The 20042-nt window shown below is 52.1% G+C and overlaps 1 protein-coding gene across 2 annotated transcripts in view; it reads right to left on the bottom strand.

Moving 5' to 3' along the window:
• The window catches only part of GPSM1 (G protein signaling modulator 1), a 62159-nt gene that overhangs the window by 16262 nt on the left and 25855 nt on the right, over window positions 1-20042 (bottom strand). Inside the window, exons 8-11 of one of the 2 annotated variants that reach the window (XM_032200459.1) lie at window positions 19741-19849; window positions 17518-17644; window positions 5112-5182; window positions 1799-1978 (exon numbers count right to left, since the gene is read on the bottom strand). In XM_032200459.1, the coding sequence (XP_032056350.1) occupies window positions 1799-1978; window positions 5112-5182; window positions 17518-17644; window positions 19741-19849 (487 nt within the window). Of the gene's footprint in view, window positions 1-1798; window positions 1979-5111; window positions 5183-8367; window positions 8659-17517; window positions 17645-19740; window positions 19850-20042 lie in introns of those variants that run through there. The other variant, XM_032200460.1, reaches the window with a different exon arrangement.

Here is a 20042-nt window from a genome sequence, read left to right as displayed (position 1 = left end):
ACAGTCAGGTCCCAGCACTCAGGCAGAGCCTGCACCATCTTGCAAGAGCAAACCCCGGGTGTCTGCAAGGTGCCTCCCGTGACCGGGGTGTGCGTGTCCCTGCCTTCACTTGCTCTTGCCTGGACATTCCCCAAATCCTTGTGTAAATGGTCACAAGCTCGCTAGTGCTTGGCAATGTTCCACAGGGCCTCTTCTACACACATAACCTGCGTGTTCACAACTACACTCCTGAGGAATGCTTTTTGCCTTACTCTTGCTGGAGCATGGCTTTTGTTCGGTTTCTGGCTGAATGTCTGAGTTAAAAATACAAAGCTATTTCTGGCAGAAGTGTGTTTTTTTTTTTCTGCCTTTATATTCCCTCAGATGCCCCAGTACTGCTGTCTCCTTTCTGGCTCAGATGAGCTTTGTTTTCCTTCTCAATGATCATGTTTGCACCGGTGAGCAGCAGGAAATGCTTTTCCTATTAGACCATTTCCACTAACACTGTTGGGAATGAAGAATCAGCTCAGAGAAGTCTAAAAAAAAAACACCAGTTGGTGTAAAAATCCTGTCTCCAGCGGTCAGACAACCGAACTGAAAACCAGAAGTGCCTGTGGTCAAAAGGGATGTGTACGTACGCACACCCAGAGCAGGACATGTTCCACCTGTGACCTACAGACCAGGAACAAGGAAACACTTTCAAGCATCCCCCCTCTAGAGACAGGCTTCCTCCCAAGCTCTGCAGCTCAGACCCTTTCATACCCAACACAAAAGTATTTTTTTCATTTCTCTTTTCTTAACTATCAAGAGAAAATAGGCCTGCCTTTCCTGGCTTGGACTTAATCCACCTGGATTCAAGTGCGTGATCACAGCAGTGCGACAGTGAATTACAGCCTCAGCATAAAGCAAGAGCCCAAATACTTCAGAGCACCCATGCAATCCTTACAGCTTTGCTGTTACTATCCATCTCCTGGCAAAAAGCAAGCTGAGGACTTCGGGCTTCTCACTTGAAATCACCGAGTTCAAATACCTCCAAGCCTGCTCCCACAATCCAGAAACATGCAGCATCTGTGGGTGTGACTCTTGCCTCCAGAACTGAGAACAAAACCAGCACAGCTGCAGGAAACCTCCCCAGCACATTGTATTTGCCAGTGTCACAACATAAACATCAACACAACCAGAAGATAATAGCCTCAAACAGCTCAATTGTTTGGGTTAAAGATGTAAAAAACGCACAAGGAGAGCTTTCCAGGACACAGACGTCCACCACCTTCCGGGGAGCCAAGGACAGACTAAGTCAGAGCTGTTCAACCACAACAGGGCCTTGCTGCATGCCAGCAACCTGCAAATGGCAAAGGCATCCACATTTTTGGTTGATAAGCTACCAAAAACGTGAAAAGGGCTCTGCTTCCTGAAGGCAACAAGCATTTTCCTGGTTAGCTGAGGAGGCTGTTCAAGTCAGGCTCCACAAAGTAAGGCCTCCAACCTGCTGTGTTCTTCTAGAAGTCAGGGCATCACACCCAGACAGTCCCAAACTCAGGAAAGTTCAGGTCTAAACTCATCCCTCTGCTGAAGGTTACAAGCACCACTAACCACCAAGCTCTCACAAACCAGTTCAAGGAGGTTGGTACCGCAGTTCTGTGTAATGAGCCGTGAAGCCAAGGCTCAGAAAGGAAAAATAATCTGCCTGCAGTTGCCTGAACAGCAGAGCCAGATGCAGGCTCTGCTTTCAGGCCAACAGGCCACACTGCCACCCACCCAACGAGGTTAGAAACGAAGCTCCAAGACGAGTACCAGAGGAGAAAAAACATCTTCCTACCGACTGTGACACCTGGACTCGGACTTCGCTGGCATCCAGCGGTGATGTACTTGACCCCTGGGGCCTTCTCTCTGAAGTGTGTTGGTGCTCCCGGTATTTCTTTGACCTTGCAGGTAAAGACAAGAACTCTTTGCCCGAGATCTTCAGGTCTCCCACATGATGGCTGTCCCCATTCTGGTCCTTGGGAAAGCAAGAAATAGTCATTGCACAAATTGCTTCTCTCCGGTTTAACGTGGAGATCTGATGGCAAATTTCCCCAGAAAAATGGCAAATATCCACAGAAACGAGAAGTTAACGTGGCATTTAGATGGTGTGCACTGCCACTCACAATGCGCAGGGCTGAATAAGGATATTGTGTATCTGCAGCAGAGGATTTTAATGCGTGGAGAAGCAGCATCACCCAAACAGCACACAATGGACAACCTCTCCATAGGGAGAAGTAGCATCCTCTTAAAAAAAAACAGGTATAAAGGTAGAGGCATCGATTAGCACAAGGGGTTGGAGTCCCATTCAGCCCTCCTGCCAACCCTCCTGCTACCAGCATGTGGGGACCGCAGGGAAATGTGACCGACTGCAGCAGCTGGTTGCAGGCAGCCCCCTGCTCCTCTGCTCTCCTTTTGGGCTCTCTTCAACTCCTGTTTGCAGTGCTCCTGTGGCCATATAAAACACAGGTTTGTCACTCCTGTGTAACGCATGGGGAAACCGTAACATGTCTATTAAATCCTAGGTTTTGTCTCCTCTCAGTGCAGCTCTTCGCTTGTTTTTTCCAACCCCTGCCATTCGCCTGGCTTCTCCTTCCTCACTCCCTTCCCATGAGATGCACACAACTCCATCCCTTCTCTGCCAAAAGCCCTGTGGTAATGGCCCTGCCTGTATTATCACAACAACCTCATTACTGCTGTCACGCAGATGAGGCCCTGATACGGAAACAGCAGCAGAAGCATTCAGCATTTAGCTCCAAAGGCACTTATTAAAGGCACCAGGCACGTAACCAGTGGGATCTGAGTGCCTAAACCTGCTCCATGCTTTGGGCTTTTGTATTTCCATGCTGCAAACCATCTTATTATTGCTCACAGAGCACCGAGAGAACTCCCCAGTGTCCTCACTCCTCGCTTCAGCTGCTGCGTGCGGGTGAAAGAAGCTGGAGCCCAGCTCAGGAGCACAGCTCACCCAGGGACCCACGAGGCTGGGATTTTAAGAGGTGAGCACTGAGAAGGCAAAAACACTGAACAGGACCCGAAGTCACAGCACACCAGCAGCCCAACGCAGCAGGATGCTGGAGCCAAAACGCCTTCTGCACTCCTTGAAACACAAACAGGAATAGTGAGAACAAGCGAGGGGAGTTTCATTTCCTTAGATGCTATCAATGCGACCAACTGCAGCCAGGCCGGTGTCCACAGCCTGAAAAGCAGGCCTGAAAGTGGGCTTCAGAAGTGGACAGAAGCTGCCTCGCAATGCCTCAAACTGCTTCCTTCATGCCCAAAGAATAGATGGCTCAATTACGGCTTGTAAGCACCTCCAGGGCAAAAACCAGCATGTGATGAAGAGATTTTTCAGTCTGGTGGAAAGAGGAATAAAGAAGAGCCAGAGGCTGGGAGCTAAAACCAGGGAAACTCAAACCAGGGAACAAGGCACAGGTCGGGGAGCACAGGAGCAACTCTGTGCAGGGGCAGTGCACAAAAGTTCCTGGCCTGTTCGGTAACAGGGGGCCCTGCTGACTTCGAAGGCTATCTCTGGCAGAGCTAAGGGCAGAAAGGGTGAGGAAATAATGAGAGGGCGCTGGAGAGATCGCATTTCACACCGCTGGTTTATTCTTTGAGGTCTTAGCACCTCAAAGGATGGGGAATTGCTTCCACAAGGAGAGGTGAGCTCACACAGGACCACAGGACCACTTTGGGGGGAACAACTCGTTTCTGACTCCCAGGTTATGGACTACCCACAGCTCCCCCAGGAACCCCCGAAATCCACCACCCTGCCTGGAGTACTGAGCGAGGCCCAGCTTGCAGAGCAAAGAGCAGGAAACCAGCGGCAACAGCAACAAATCTCATGTAGCACAACACTGCCAGAGCCCCCGGGCCATGCTGCGATGAGTAGGACACAGAATTGATCCATCAGGACACAGAACCGATCGATCAGGACACACACATCACCCTGCCACTGGGCACTGTGTCCCTGTCATCACAGGGAACCCATGGGGTCAGTCCAACCTCAGGTCCAACCCCTACCTGGAGGTGAGCAGATAAACCCAGTGGTGTGGGAAAGGTCAGGGGGATTTTAGGCAGCAGCCACCCAGCCCAGAACGTGTGGTTGTGGCTGGAGAAGAGATGGACCTGCACTGGTTACAGCAGGTAGGAGGCAGCCAGCCTCTGGGCAGGTGGGTGAATTAACAAAAAGGGTGCTTGGAATTTAACTCCCTCAGAGTTAATTCAGGAAAGAGCTTCTGCCAGTCCCTCCAGGTGCCTGCTGGGCTGCTTAGGCACTCAGATGTCTCTGCAAGCCTGAGGTTATTTCCCGTTGATCCCCTGTACCTACCCACAACTTGGGGGATTTTTTTTTTTTTGTGACACTTCTGCAGGAGTGGAAACGCTCCCCGGGGCACTCGGGAGAGCTGTGCCTGGAAAGCACCGCATGAATATAAACGACTCCTGCCAACGCCTTTCCCAAAAAGCAGAGCTGGGCTGCCTGCCCCTGGGATCGGGCATGGCTGAACCACACAGCAGCACCGACACCTGCTACGGGGCAGACCCAGCAATCCTGTGCAGGATTTTCTCAGAAATTTAAATGATCCATGCAGGTGGAGAGGCTCAGTGCCTCCCAGCTGACTGTAGAAACAGCCTTTGCCCTGGGGAGGCAATGAAAACACTGATCTGCTTGGATCTGACATTTCCAGCAGTGAACCAGAGCAGAGGCAATCCTCCAGAGCCCCTTGGGACAAGATCCTCTGCCTCCTGCAACGCTGCAGCTCCCTCCTGACCTCTCCTTCCCTGGCTGCACGAAGGCAGCACTCTGCTGGGTTAACAAGGCACTGAGACGTGCCACCAGCCACTGAAGGGGCTGAACTGCTCGTGCTTATCCTCTTCAATAAAGGGCTGTTTTTTTTCAAAAAAACCCAGAAGTGGCTTTTTCAGCTTTCAGTTAAGTGCCTTTTTAGCTAGACCAGCTGTTCCTCTCCAGAAACCCTCTCTGGTTAATCCCATTGACTCCCGTGCTATCTGCTAATTGCATACTTCCCTGTGCATGCAGGCAGTCAACAAGCCCTTACGGATTCCTACCGATACTTCATCCTCCAGGCAAGCCAGCCATCTTCGCTTACCTTTTCAGAAGGGAACTTCAGCAGGTCTAAGCTGTCCATGCTGTTTCTTTGGAGTCTCTTTGGCCTGGCTCCTGCAAAACAACGCACTCTGGCATCAGGGGGGTGTCACACACCAGCAGCACCCAGCCCAAACTCCCAGCGTGGCAGACCCTCAGCTACCGTGAGCTGCAAAGTCAAGCAGACGGGATGTTGCAGCTGTGCTGTCCTTGAGATTCAAATCTGTTTCTTTTTTTTTTTTTTTTTCCTCTCTCTATTGTTTTGGGTCTTTTTCAAAGCAGTGTCACGGCACAGCCAGTAACAGCGAGGGCTGCACAAAGCTTTTGATTTCGAACCAGTAGCGGGGGCGCACCGTGACCCCGGGTCTCAGCTGAGGGCTCTGAAATTCCAGAGCTACGAGCCCGACCCCAAACAAGGAAAAGTCAGGGGACTGGCACTGAGAAAAATCATAACAAAAATACAGTTGAATACATCTGTGGGCTTGTTGCTTTATCTCCGTGTTTTTAACTTAAAGAATGTGTCTGGGACACATCTTAAAGCTTTGCTCTGCAGTCACGAGGGCTGGAAAACTAAGTGAAAGAGCAAATGTTTTCAAGCTATCACAGGCCCAGCCTCAAGGAGAGAGAAACCTTGCCCCGAAGCTGACAGACAAAACATCAAATTTGGCAACCATTAAGATATTTGAGATTTAATAAAATTAATTTAAATACAGTGTTATAACAATAACAGAGAAGGTGAAAACCAGTTCAGCTTCTGCCTTCTGTTTTCCACACTCCTTCTACCTGCACGTCTCCCTCCAACCTTCTCCCAGCCGCTCTCACCTTGCTCACCGGCACACGCAGCATTTACCAAATGGCCCTGGGGTGCCTCTAAGACATCCTGGAAAACTTCTGCCCTTTCCCCTTCCTGCTCCCTTTTCCTGCCCTTTCCCAAAGTTTGGCTTTAGCTGAGGACCCCCTGAAATCAGCACCAAGCGGGGCAGAACCGGGAGCTCTGGAGCCGATGTCCCGCCACAGCTTCCAAGCTGGAGGGGAAATCCTGGGGGAGGGCGAATAATGAGTGCATGTGAATTGAAAGCCATCCTCGTGCAGAGCCCTGAGAACGGAAACCACTGAACTCTGTGCGGTTCCTGCAGCAGCAAGCTCACCGAGCCGAAAGATTCCCCAGCTTCCCACCAGCACCGACATCCCACAGCGGCCCCCACGCACCCTGTTCCAGCCCAGGGTGCCACCGAGCTGCTCACCAGGCAAACTTAACGAGAGAAGGCCCAAAATTCACAAACCAATTCGGGGCTGACTGCGAGCAGAAGGCAGTGGTTAAACGGAAAAGCCAGCAGGTTGTAGGATTCCTGCATGAACACGCACCCAGCTCTGCACGACTCCAGGTGCAACCACAGGCATCTCTCAGCTGCAGCACCTCCAAAGACAAAATTCCCCCCTCGCTCAGCGTCGTGAGATACAAAGACAAGCTCAGATCATCTGGGACTTCGCATCCATACCACAGCTTAGTTATGAATGACCTAAAGGCAACTCCACTGCCCCTCACGACTTCCTTACTACCCCAACGGGATTTACTCCTTGCAGCCACGATGGCCAAACCAACAAAACATTTGTGCACGGTGTCTGTCTCTCCAAAAAGCACGTTAGTGTAGTTTTAAGGTGACTTCAGCAGCAGGCTTTGAGTTAAGAAGATACTGGAGGAGGTGGTGAATAGGTGCAAGATGGATATTGAACACACAGCAAAGCCAGAGAGCAAGGAGAACACGCAGTGACACACCGCTGCCGTATCTACCCAACTCGACCCTCTTCCACCCTGCAGAGCCATCGCTGGTTTGGCAGCAGCTCGGTAAAACCAGGATTTGGTTCTGGAAGCTGGGCGATTGCTGCTGGCATTGGCTTGGGCTCAGACATGGGGCTGTTCTCCTGTTGGTGCGGGCAGGAAGAAAGGACTTTGCTGCCCTCAATGCAGCAGGCAGAACTCCTGGTGTTACCATTTTTATTTCAGCCCTTCATTATTTTTACTAATAAATCTTAACTACGCTATTTTGTCTTTGCTAAGGCATCGTAAACACCGACCTTGAGGAGGATGGCAAAGGCCCACGATGCTGGGTACCGGTGACACGACACGGTTATCTGCTGTCTGAACACTTTACCACAGGCTGGATGTGCACCACACAGACAGCTGAAAGGATGGAGCCCGAGCCCTCTCCACCACAGCATGGAGATGGCCGCAGAGCTCTCGGTGGGTCGCGCACAGCCCGCCCTGGCTCACTCCAGGAGGACCCAGAGCTCCTAAAGAAAGCCAAAGTCCTCAAAGACACCTCTCACCCGGCTCCTGTTGCTCCACTGTGCTCCCACCAGCTCCTGGGGGCACCACCAAGAAAGAGGCAGCTCTGCAGGGTCTCCCCCACGCCGCCAGAGGAGCAAAGCCTGAGCAGAGCCCTCCTGGAGCTGCCACGTCGGCCGGCAGGAGCTTGGCAAGGGGAGAAGCAAGGAGAACCTGCGATAAAAGACACCCACAAACACTCGACCTGATCACGCGTCTGGGTTTCAAAGCGATGCCCAAGAGGTGAGAGCAGCACCTGGAAGCCAGCGTGCGTCACGGCAGCTTTTAAGGGCCGCTTCCAGGAAAGCGAGGAAGAAGCAAAGTGCGCCTGATTAGATAAACACCCAGCGTTTCCAACAGGCTAAAGAGTCGCTAATTACACACCTCCGTCCTCAGGTGCTTTTGTACGTTTGCAGTAGCATTAAACCGCTGGCCAGAAACCATTAATCTCTGCTCTGCGAAAGCCTGCCTTCCTCTCTGCTAATTTAATAAACGTCGTCAGCCGAGACGACCCCAGCAATTAGGGCACGCGGAACCATTTGTCTTCCTCCGTTGTTTTGGTGCTGGTGGTTCCTCCGTTACCGGGCAGACTTCGCGTTTGGTTGAGCTAAGAGAGGAAGAAGTTAGGAATTACAAATTCGACTTCCCAACAGGCCAGCTTGGCTGTTTTTAGGCGAAGAAAACACGACCAGCACACCAGCACCGGGGCCAGATGCCGGCCTCAAAGCGCCCGGTTCTGCCCTCGCTCGCACCGAGCTGTCCCACGGGCAAAGCAGCGCCAGCAGCTAGAAGAATTGAGATGCTACCTACAGCCAGGGCTACCGTAAGCTGGATGGCAGCAGGCAGCAGCTCCCACCACGCTCACAGAACAGTTTCTCCCCTTTTTTCCCTGTCTGACACGCTCATCCTGCCGCAGAGCAGTTCCCATACTCACAGGCACGCCGCGACACGAGGAGTCCCGCTAGCTTGCTGCCCTCCTACAGGACATTCCCTCTCACAGCTCCAGACGTAACTTTCAGATGTGCTCAGAAACCTCCTGAGAAGTGATTTTCCCAGCAATTCCTGCAGCCCCAGTGCTCGGATCCTCTCTGCCCCTTTCCCCCCAGCGCCGACCGGCAGCAGCCGCCGCGGAGGCAGAAGATCGAGCGGCTGAAAACCGGTGTCTGCTCCTCTGTAAGGGCTTTTCTTCTCTCTCCAGTATTTATTGGCATGTTTACCAAGCCTACTGCAGAGCAACGGAAAACCTCAGGGGCATTTCTAAATGCTCTCTCTGTCTTCAAGGTTTGCTGAGGTCTCCAACACAGCGAGCCGAAACCTTCTTGTGAACATCAGCTGAGCGCCGCTGCTGACTGCCCGCATTCATGGCTTGTTTTCCTGGAGCTCCTCGGATGTTGTTCTTCTCAGTGCTCAGGCTCGGGGTTGTTGTTTCTGTTTTAAATATTTTTTTTTTTTCCCCAAAAATCTCCCCCCACCCACCCTCCATGCTCTCAACACCCCCACGAGCCAAGGAGGGGTTTCTGTTTGTTTGTTTTTGTTTTTTTTTTACTTTTTGCAGTTTGGTTCCTGGGGCGTTTAACGGTTTTTGCATTCCCGTGTTTTAAAACTTGAAAATCCGTCACCTCCCTACGGGAAGGAGGCAACGAAATCTTGTGGTGTGGGGGGATTTTACTGGGACAGAGCAGAAAAGATGCTCATTTATGTAGCTGTGACATCCTTCCTTCTCCTGGCCCCCTCTTATCCCCCCACATCACAAATGCTCTCCAGTCCTCTGTCCGTGGGACACTCCCCAATCCATCCCCACCACACACCCAGCCAGATGCTGCTTTTTTCTCCATCTCCCTGCAGAGATGGGGACAGTCTCTGATGACACCGTGCAAGAAGCTTTATCTATAAACTTCCCTTCACAGCCAGAAGTTTGATGGCGCCCGCTCCTGCTGTCCTGGGGCTTCTCAAGCTGATTAAGTGTAGGGCAACACTCTGCTTTTTAGGGCTCCTGGGGCTTTTACAGCATATTTAGGGGAAAGACCAAGCCAGGCCTCTGCTTAGAAAGCCACGCAGCCCTGGCAGTGCCTGCTCAGCACAAAGCTCCCCCTGCTTCCAGCCAGGTAACTCCATGTAAAGCTGGGCAGACAGCGTGGGCAGTTTTGTTCCTGCGTGGACAGTCTCCAGCTCCAGCTGGCACTCCGGAGAGCTCAGTGCTGACGAGATGGAGCACAACGCGTGGAGCAGCGGCTCGGGGAGCCCTGCCAGCAGCTCTCATCAGCTTGACGTGTGCTTTGATGACTCCGTGGCTCTCCCCCGTCTCCAGCTTGGAGAGCTGCCTGGCTGAGATGGAGCAAGCTCCCCGATGAGGATCGAGGGACGGTTCTGTCTGATGGCACCGTGTCTCTCTGGGGTGGCTGCAGCACAGGGAGCAGAATTAAACCTGACAGCGAACTCCACAGAAACCACGGGGAAAGGTTACACAGCCAGTATCATCCTCCCTCACCTTGCAGCTCTCCTGGTCAAGCAGTGCACGTAGCAGGTCAGGGCAGCTGGGGGGGTAGGAGACACCCCGCAGAGCCCAGGCTTTGCACAATAAAGACCACAACAAATCTTGGCAGAAGCAGTTGCTGGATTTTCTTGGAAAGGTCATTTCCTTCCACACCTGTATCAACTGAGATATCAGCTTGTCTTTGGGGCAGATATCACCAGCCCAGGACCTTGCCTTCCTCCCTTTGTATACACCCCGGCATTTCAGAGCCTTGACTGTGGCAGAGAGCTCTAAATATTAAATAGGATTAAATTAGACCAGCCAGGCACTTGTTTGGGGTGGAAGAGAGGTCTGTAAACCCTACCAGGCTCAGAACTAACAGCGGAGATGTGGTCCAGCAATCCCAACGCACGCAGAGCATTTCAAATCTTTCTCTGCTGACATCTAATCAGGAAATCTCTGTTTAGCTGCTGCTCCATTATTACAGCGAGCGCTCTTCAAAAAGGAAAAAAAAAACACAGCAGCAAGGAAAGGAAAAAAAAAAATAAAAAAGCCTCCAGTAGGACAAGCAGCTCATTTAGGGCTTTAATTAGTCTTCAAACATGTAATGGGTTCTGGCACTATAAATCCACTTGACCTCTATTATTGCCAGCACTCGCATGATAAATGCCGGCATTTGTTTTCCCAGTTGATGTTACTGGGACAGAACAATACTTTTCTCTAAATAGAGAAAGCAAATAATATCAGTTATTTACAACGACTGAGCCATAAAACGCTGGCACCACGCTGCTGTGCATCGATCTGGGGGATGGACCATCTGGTTACCCACCCGTCCCTGAGAGTGGAAAGGACCAGGGGAACCCTGACATGGCTGAGACTTTTTCCTCCCTAGCAGCTAAATGAGGCCCTTTGGGCTCTCTGTGGTCCAGACAAAAGCCATGAACATGTACAGCTTGCAACAGAAAGGACAGAACACATGGGAAGGACAAAAATCAACCCATAGCTGAGGGTCAGGGTAACACGGGAAGCTGGAGGACGGTTGCTTCCAGCACGCTGTCATGTCAGACTTCCTCAGAAATGCTTTGGTCCCACGCAAGGTCCTGCATTCTCGGCCCCTCATATCAAAGCTGGAAGCCCAGAGGACAGGAATGAAACCTCTTCTGCTGGGAAGATCGGGCTCCCGGGTGTTTGCTCTGACTAGCTGCGAAGTGCTGTATTCGTTGGCACACAGACCAGCACACAGCTGAGCAAATATCAGCCTTCCAGACAGATCCTGAGCACTACAAAAACCTTCTCCAGAATAACAAAAGTCTTGTAGTTTTTTTTTGTTTTTTTTTTCCCATAGTGAAATTGTTCCTTCAAATGCATACATGCACGTACAATGGGCAGTAACAAAACCAAGTTACTTCTGAATTGGCCAAGGGGGGACTTGGAGCAAAAGTCCTCCTCGGAGACAGAGATGACACAAAGGAGTTTCCTTCCCCCAGAAAAAAAACAACGCAGCTCAGAAAAGCTGCGGTCTTTGAGCAAAAGGTTATCCTACAACAGGCATCTTCTTGCTGAGTAAGGCTGGAATATGGCTTTTTGCAAATAAAGTGATGGCAATTCAGGCCAAAGAATGAAGTATCTCGGTTTGGACTTGCAGGATGCAGACCATACAGCGCACCCAGTGATGCCCCACCTGACAAAGTCAAACACAAACCTTGTGGGAAACTTGGAGCCATGTCAGGGGAGGCCTTGTAGAACCACGACCTGCTTAATAGATCAATAGTTGTGGGGACAGAAGGATTTTCGGGGAGATAAACTGAACTGGGTGGAGTGGGCTGGGAGGAGGCAGGTAACCTCGGGCTCATTCAAGAACAGCCATGATAGCACTGGCAGGAGCACCTGGTTTTCTTCTAAAAGAGCAAAATTTTCTCTGCCAGTATTTAGCAGAGCTTCATGACCCCTGATCTCCCGTTACAAGCTTGTGCTGAACAAGCAGAGATCAAAAAGACACTGAGTTTGAGCTAGAAAGTGACATGCAGTAATTAACAGGGGCACCGCCGAGCAGCTGAAGTCCTAGGGGCTGACTGAGGGAGGGCAAGTGCAAGAACAGCACGTGTCAGAGCCTCACAGGGATCAAACACCCACAGCAAAATCCTACAGAGAGGGGGGCAACATACCTGATCCCTCCTCCTGGAGGCTGCTGTGAATCTGTCACCAGCTTGCAGCAGGCAGGAACCTTCCAGCTACTGGCACGTGGCTGGCCACGCTGGCCTTTGAATTCACGAGCTCCGATTGTCCCTACAAGCCCCAGGTCTCTTTGTGTCCCTACAAGCCCCAGGTCTCTTCGTTAAGCAAAGCTGTGCTGTGTCTGGGTGCCCGGCTCTGCCAGACGAGGGGCCAGCCTTGCTGCTGAGGGCAGCGGTGTGCCCAGTGAAATGCTAAAGCACACCAAGTCCCCTGGATAAAAACCTTTAAGGATAAAAACTGATTCTAGCTGGGATGGCTGCAGGAGCCTGGAACAGCAGCCAAAGGGGATTTCAGGCTTCCCAGCTCTGAGCAGGGGGTTGTGTAAGGAGCTGACCATTTCCATGAAGTCAGCTCTCCCCACAACAAGAGGTTCCTTGATTTAACGGGTGGCTTTGCCAAGGGCCACGTTGTATCTTCTCTGCCAAAGGATTTGAGAACAAGCCTCTTCCTCATTCCTCCTTTCCAGCCCTTGCACTCTCCCCTGGCATCAAGATAAAACAGGCACCTGAATTTCATCAGCACAATATCCTCTCCTCCAGGCCCGAAGCATTTCCTCTGCTGAGCTGGAAGTCTTGCTGCAACACTGACACTGGGAAGGTAGCTCGTGTGCAGGGCAAAGTGAGAGGAGAGAGTTAAATACTGCTAAAACTTTGGGAAGAATATTTTTAAAACTTCGTAAAGCTGGGGCAGTCGGAGCTGAGTGCTAAGTAACTCAATTTAAATCCAAATGACTCAGAGGTTCATCTCCCCTCGTCAGTGCTCCTGAAGTGATTTAACAGCTGTAACAGCAGAGGTTACTCAGAGGTTTAGAAAAGACTCAGAGAGATAACAGAGAGGCATCCTTTAGATACCCTAAATCTTCACACAAGCCCCCCTCCCATTCAAGCAGCACTCCTGGCATCCTTCCAGCCCTGCTCCATCACAGCGAGGCCCACCGCAGCCCTCAGGTCATTTTGGAGACCTTCCTGCAGGTGCCTCAGTGGGAGGCAACACTCATCGCCCAAACATAAATCTGAACTCACAGTGAAGTGAGTTCATGTCTGTCCTCCCATGGCCCTTCCGCATCTCTCAGCTAAGCCTCGTCTCCAGACACTGAAGTTGCAGCCTCGGGCTGTCCCCCTGTTGGAAGGTCTCAGAGGGCCACATCTCCCTCCTGTCACCCACCACAGTCCCTCGCAGCACGGTCGAGCAAGCCACAGAGAAGGACCATCCCTGCACAGCATCCCAGCCCAGGGCTCAGGCTGGTATGGGTTTGGCAGCACTGCCTCCTCCTCGCCTTGCATCAACAGAGGCCGGTCAACCGAGCGTCTTTCAGCAGCCCTAAACGCTTCTCAGATACTTCAAAGATATTTAAAGCAAGCAAGCAAGCAAACAAACAGGCTGGGAAACATAAAAGCAGATTTCTTCTACCCCTCATTTATCCCAGGGTTCAAAGATTCTTGTGAAGAAAGCAAGCTGGGAATAGCACTGAGGATGCAGAGACCCGAATTCAAAGCCACGCAGAGCTGATCGCTGCCCAGGAAGGGGATGGGTTTCATGCCAGCCTGGACTGCCCACGTCCTCACCCCAATAACACAACCTGAAGCACGGCTGCCTCTCACACAGGCTCCTGAAACCCAAGTGCAGGCAAGCAGAGCAGCCTTGTGCCCCCATTTCTTCAGCAGAGGCTGTGCAGAGCGGGGGCAGTCTCTGATTCTGGGGGAATATTCTGTGATTTGAAGTCAGGCTCGCAGCCGAGTCCTTTCCTGCCCTCCAAGCTCGCTGAGCACAGCTGGGCAGTGGTGGCTGCGTACTGCAAACAGCACGGAAACCGTGCCAGGAACCAGCACACAACGCTCTGAAAGCCTCTACGTGTGTGCCAACGCGTTGTAGAACACCTGCATCCCTCCCCACCTACACCCAGCTGCCAGGAGAGGTGCTGCTCAGCATCTCCTCACACTGCTGCTGCCATCAGAGCTGACAGCTGAGGCTGACACGCTGCTGAGTGTAAAAGAAAAGCAGCCCAGACTCAGTTTTTCTTTTTGAGAAGCACTGAAAATCCTTCTGAGCTGGCCGGCCGGGGCTGCTCTCTGCCTTCTGCCCGACACCTCCATCCCTTTGGCAGCGGGTGAGCCCCTTCCCTGTGCTCCCTGCGGCTGGCAGGCAGCCCCCGGCCAGTGCCAGCCTCCAGAGGGGAGAGCTGACAAGGAGGAATTGAGGAGAGGAACGCTGCAGGGCAGCCACGTGCACACACAACCTCAGCTAACCCACCTCGGTGCCGCGGCCACAGGCTGCTCGAGGAAGGTCCAGGTCGAGTGCCCCCAATTTGGTGGAGCACCAGGCACAGCTCGCACCCCGCTGAGCCTCAGCCCCGAGTAGCCCTGGTCGAGCAGAGCTGGCTGCGTGCACCCGGGGCACCCCCAGCACCAAACTCACTGCTCATGGTTGCTTTGACCTCTGCAACAAATCCCTCACGAGCCCAGCCAGTTCCATTTTCTCCAGCAGCAACAGCCTACCAGTACCCAGTTCTTTATTTGCAGCGTGTGAGAGGGCAAGACCACTTTTCAGGGCCGTGTATTCGTGCGTTCGGAGAAGCAGACACAACCTCTGTTTATTTGCTTTGTGTTTTAGCTCCTCTCCAGCTTCGTCTGGTTTGTTGCTTTAAGCTCTCCCTGTTTGCATTTCTTCACAAGGTCGTTGCTTTCACAAGGCTTTTGTAGCGCTGCCCCACTTCCCTGGCCTCCAGCTCTGTCTTCTGACATCCAACTGCTCTCAGAATATTAATTAAATCACAAAGAGCTCAGCAAGAGGAAGCCAAAACAGCGGAGGAAAACACCAGACACTCCTTCCTCCCCCAGGCTGCGGGTGGAGGACAATGCCCAAGACTTGGACACAAGCGACCTGTGAAGGACATCCCAGCCTGATGGTTTGGGGTTTCTCAGCCAGTTGGATGGATTTTCCCAGAACTGAGATTTGCTGTGAAACTTCATTCTACCTGCTTGGTGACATTCGTGTGTTTTATACCACGCCTCCCCTACCCGATGCTGTTAGCATCCTTATGAATATGCAGCCATTTTACAGCCTTAAGCAGGGAAAAAAAAAAATATCTGAAAGCTCTTCTCACCGTGACATCAAAAGGCACGCCTGGTTCAGAAGGCAACTTGAATCTCAACTGTCTCACCTGCTTCCTATTACAGAAGCAGATGTTCCTCTTGCTGTAAATTGCTGCTATTAATAATATAAATAATCACGCTTTTCTAATCATTTAATAAGTGCACAGGAGGGTACCAAAGTGCCTGGCAGCCATAAAATAGATCTCCCTTCTGAAGGGCTCAGAGACACGTCAGTGGCCTCTTTTATCCTCCACTGGGGTTCAGAATGACAGAGATGAGGTCAGAATGAGAATTAGGGAGAAACCGAGGGAGCCAGGCTCCTCTCTCCTGCACAGCCACCTTCTCTCCGGATCTGTGACAAGGACAGCACCTTTCCCCCCGGGATGCACACACCAGAGCCAGCCACGTGCAAAGTGCTGCGACACTCCGTGCCCCTGCCCTTGGCCCTGCTCTGCTTCCCTCTCCCACACAGCAAGCCCTGGTTATTTGTTGGTTTTCCTTCAGAGAACATTTCGTCCCGCTGCTGACAACAGCCCCGACCTCGGGAACATCAGCAAGGGCACCACGGATTCACGAGGCCACTGCGACCTCCAGCCCCGAGCAGGGCAGCTCAGCCCTCGCCTGCTCTCCCTGACCACACACGGAATACCGTGGCTCTCTCAGGGGAGAAAAAACTCACTCCTGGCTCCAGATGTTACCAGCACAGCCACATCTGGATCACTGAGGGGGAGCGAGCAGCCCACGGGCCACACAGAGGCAGGCTCTGATCACCAAGTCTCACCTACAGAGTTCAGCTCAGGGACCAAAAGTCTGTTTTCCTCCTGCACCCCTCATTCCCCAGCCTGTGGGACCTGGCACCCACATTGACTCCTTTCCTCCACGTTTCTCTCTGGCCTAGGAGCAGCACCAAGTTTCATTTCCTGACCCCCTTTCAGAGCAAAAATAATTTGCCAGAGGGAAACCTCTAACAAGGTGCCAGGTCTCAGCAGAAGGCGCTAGCTAATAAATTCCCCAGCAGTTATAGAGATGGAGCTGACGTGCAGAAGGAGGTTGGTTCAGCTGTCGTGGCCCTTATGGCCTTTGAGGAGACTGAACTCAGCTCTGCAGCTCCTGATGGGGCACGGCAGGGCACTCCGGCTCCTCATCCACAGCTCAATTTCTCAGGAAAAGCCTTAGCACCGATGTAGCAGGCTACAACTTCAGGATCAATGCACAGAGCAAACCCTCGTAGGCAGCCTTTCGCCCTCCCAGAGCACCGTGCCTCTACCAGAGCATCATCTCTGAGCGAGCCCTCCCAGCAGGGAGAGAACACACCGCCTCAGAAGATGCATCTGCACTAACAAGGTCATATTTAATCAGCCCGCACCTCCTGGGATGCAATTTCATCTGTGTAAATTAATAAGGCTGTCCACAGCTACGGGAGAGCCGGCTGGAAGCACCCCATGCCAGGCACCCACAAACGTCCGTGGTGGCAGGCAGACATCTGGGGACAGGCAGACGGTCCCCGAGCAGGGGACATGGGGCTGGCAGCGTGGCTTCTCCCTGGGGAGCAGAGGCAGAACAACCCCAGGCCCGGTGGTAAATATATTGGTAAATAAAACCATTTGGTCTGCCGTGACCGAGCCTTGTAACACCTTTGTTTCCAGAGCACCACTGCAGGTGTTCTGAGTATGAGACAGCACCCAGCGTGCCGATGCTCACAGCCTGCCTTCAGCTCGTGTTGGAGGCTTGTTCCCTGGGTGCTCATCAGACTGACAGCAGCCCAAAATCCCTGCCAGTCACCTTTTGAAAGCTCCCTCTATCAGTCACATCAGTTAAAAGGGCCCTGCAGAGCTTCAGAAGAGACAAAAGCTGGTTCGCTGCTTGGAACGTGGGATTTCATTCCTAATGCAGATTAACTCCGTTAACTCACTCCGTGCCCTCCTTGGGGTAGATCCTTCCCCATCCTTCAAACTTACACGGAGCAGGAGTGGAGAATAAGATGCTGTTCGTGGGCCTTTGTCAGAGCAAGCATTTCACATCAGATGTATGCAATAACGAAGGGTTCTGCTGTGAAACCACAAGGGAGAACCGGGCCACAGGGATTCACTGCAAGGGTGTGCCAAAAACCCCTCGTCCTCACATTCTTCTCCCTCCAAACGTAATGCAGCCTCCTTTCTGGGAAAGGCACCCGATAGCCTCATCTCCCTCCGGCATTCAGATTCCCTCCCACTTGCCAACACCTCCCACTCCCCGTGCACCATCCTGCATCTTTCACAGCACCAGCAGGAGCCTGGACACTCACCTTGAGCTTCGTAGCCGGAATAATGCTGTGCCGTGCCCACGTCCTCCTCCCCGGGGCCCAAGCCGAGGGCTGACCTGAGCTGGGCCATGTTCACCTGGGCCGTCAGCTCCCCGCTCCTGTCCCCGATCTGCAAAGCCAACAGGCAGCTGGTTAAAAGGGAGCATGGTCTAAGGAAACTGTCCCTAGCAAAGGGCTTGCCATTAATACTAACATTGAGACAGTCCAAATTCCTGTATTTGCTTTATTTTTGTCTTCCAAAGTCCCATCTCTCACCAGCCTGAAGGAGCCAAGGACAGATATTGAGGAATCTTCCCAGTGGCTCCTTCTACTTAAAAATGGGGATTTGTAGGACGTGCTGCTGGGTGCCCCTCAAAGGTTAACACCAAGCATGAAAATGACTGCTCTGCATATCGCCAGCAAACACAGGGAGGTCACTCAGAAGCAGCCTCTAATCTTTAGAGAAACGGCAGCCTCTGCTAGAGGGAGAGACCTTGGCTGTTCCCTGGCTCCCTGTTAAACGCCTTGCAACAGCTCTTTTGTGGTCCTCCGAGATAGACTGCAGCGCGAGCCATCCCAGAACAAAATCATAAATCCCCACATTATTTATGACAAAGCCCCAAGCACCAGTAAAGGGAGGCAGATCAAACAGCTTATCATCAGGCATAAATCCCCTGCCAATTACAAGAGATTTGCTGTTGACATCATCTCCAGTGAAATTACCATGTCCTGGTTCGGTTTCACAGCCCTTGATGTTAAATGCTTCCCTGATTTCCACTCATTCGAGGTTCTCTCCAAGGCCTGATTACCCTCAGAGGAACCCTGGCAGGACAATCAGAGCCCCTACCACACACCACAGCAGGGCTCTGCTTTCTGCCCTCGGCTCGGGTGCCCCCGTTTCCCCAGAAGCCCCCCACCACATGAAGGCACGAGAGGTCCTGCAGAGCAGTGGCTGAGAGCCAGGACAGCCTCCAAGTCTTCCAGGCATTTATCTTTTACTCAGGCTGTTTCAGAAGAAATTTTGCAGCAACCTCTGAGCACCCTGCAGCAGCTTCCCATGCAGTTACTCCGAGCAGATTTCGCTCGGATTCAGATGTCACCGTCAGATTTATGTCAGGGAATAGAAACATCAGTGTGCAAAGGTTTAACTGCTGCAGGTTTTTCTTGGACAAAGTGCTGGCGCTGCTCACAACAGCACAGGCGACTAGCTTCATTCCCAAGGCTAAAATAAAACAGTTTTTAAGAGAATCACTAGCTGCTAGAAGCTGACACGAGCCCTCCCCACAAATGGACGCGGTCTCTGCACCACTCCGTAATTAAGGATGTGGGGGAGTTTATCAGCCACCTGCCATGAGTAACCTACTCCTGACACGCTCTGCAATCACAGCCATCACCTCGGGATGGGAACAGTGCTGTGAGCCCTCCTGCCCGCCCCGGCTCTCCCCTCCGCCCCCAGCAGCCACCAGTCACTGCTCCATCCCTCCCATCACCACCACGCGCACCCGTCCGGCTCCCAGTAACCAGCCCCACACTGCCACAGTGCTGGCAGGCTGAAAACCTGAAAACTGGAAAAGTTCATTTGTCCTAAGATGCTCAGGGCCAAAGGACAGCGTTCCTCCTGCATGTCTGATAAGTGTAATTAAGCACATCATTAGGCCGGTGTGTCAGCCCTGCTCCGGGATTCAGCCAGCCTAAAGACAGGCAGGAGAACACACAACGCCTGCATGCAGTCATGTCAATTAGTGCTTCAAAAGGGCAATTTCTTCATCCGGGGAACTTTAAAGAGACCACAAATAACTTCCTCATAGCACACTGGAAAGAGCAAACAACGGCCTTCCTGCTTGCTGAACATCTGAGCCATCCGAAAACGCCTCATGTTTTTGTACCTGGAAAGCTGCAGCTAGCTGGGCAAGCACGCTTGTGAAAACCAGAGCAGCTGCAAACGTGGAACCCCAAATGGTGACTGTGGCTGTTCCTCACCCAGGAATATCAGTTACTAGCAACGTACAGCAGATGTATTAGCCTTAACTAAGTGGAGGCCTGGGAGCACCTCATGAAACGAACACTTCCCAGCAGTTCCTGAAGACAACATTGAGACAGCACGCAGGCAGGCACTTTCCACAGCACTCATAGCTAGAAGAACTGTATCAAATTAACTTCTTGGGATAAAAAGCATGTCCTCCTCAACAGGGAGGACCGATTCTGACCTGAACCAGCTTCTCATACCTCTTGGGAGATTTCAAGATGCTTCCTTGCAAAGTGCAGAGCTTGTTCATGGCTCCCCAAGGAGACGTAGGCATTTCCGAGACTCCAGCAGGCTCTTCCTTCTCCCACCCTGCAAAACAGGAAGCTGTCAACCACAGAAATTCTGGGCAAAACCCAGCACAGCAACCCTTTCACGGCCTCCTTCTCCAGAGCACCAAGAGCCAGACCTCCTAGCTAAATTTATGTTTACAGAGTGTTCTGCAAAGGAAAATGAAATGCACTGTATACCTTAAACGACTCTTATGCTGAACTCAGTAAGATCA

The sequence above is a fragment of the Aythya fuligula genome, chromosome 19 (assembly GCF_009819795.1).
Source record: "Aythya fuligula isolate bAytFul2 chromosome 19, bAytFul2.pri, whole genome shotgun sequence".
Taxonomy (NCBI): Eukaryota; Metazoa; Chordata; class Aves; order Anseriformes; family Anatidae; genus Aythya; species Aythya fuligula.
This window is presented reverse-complemented; position numbering and strand designations above follow the sequence as displayed.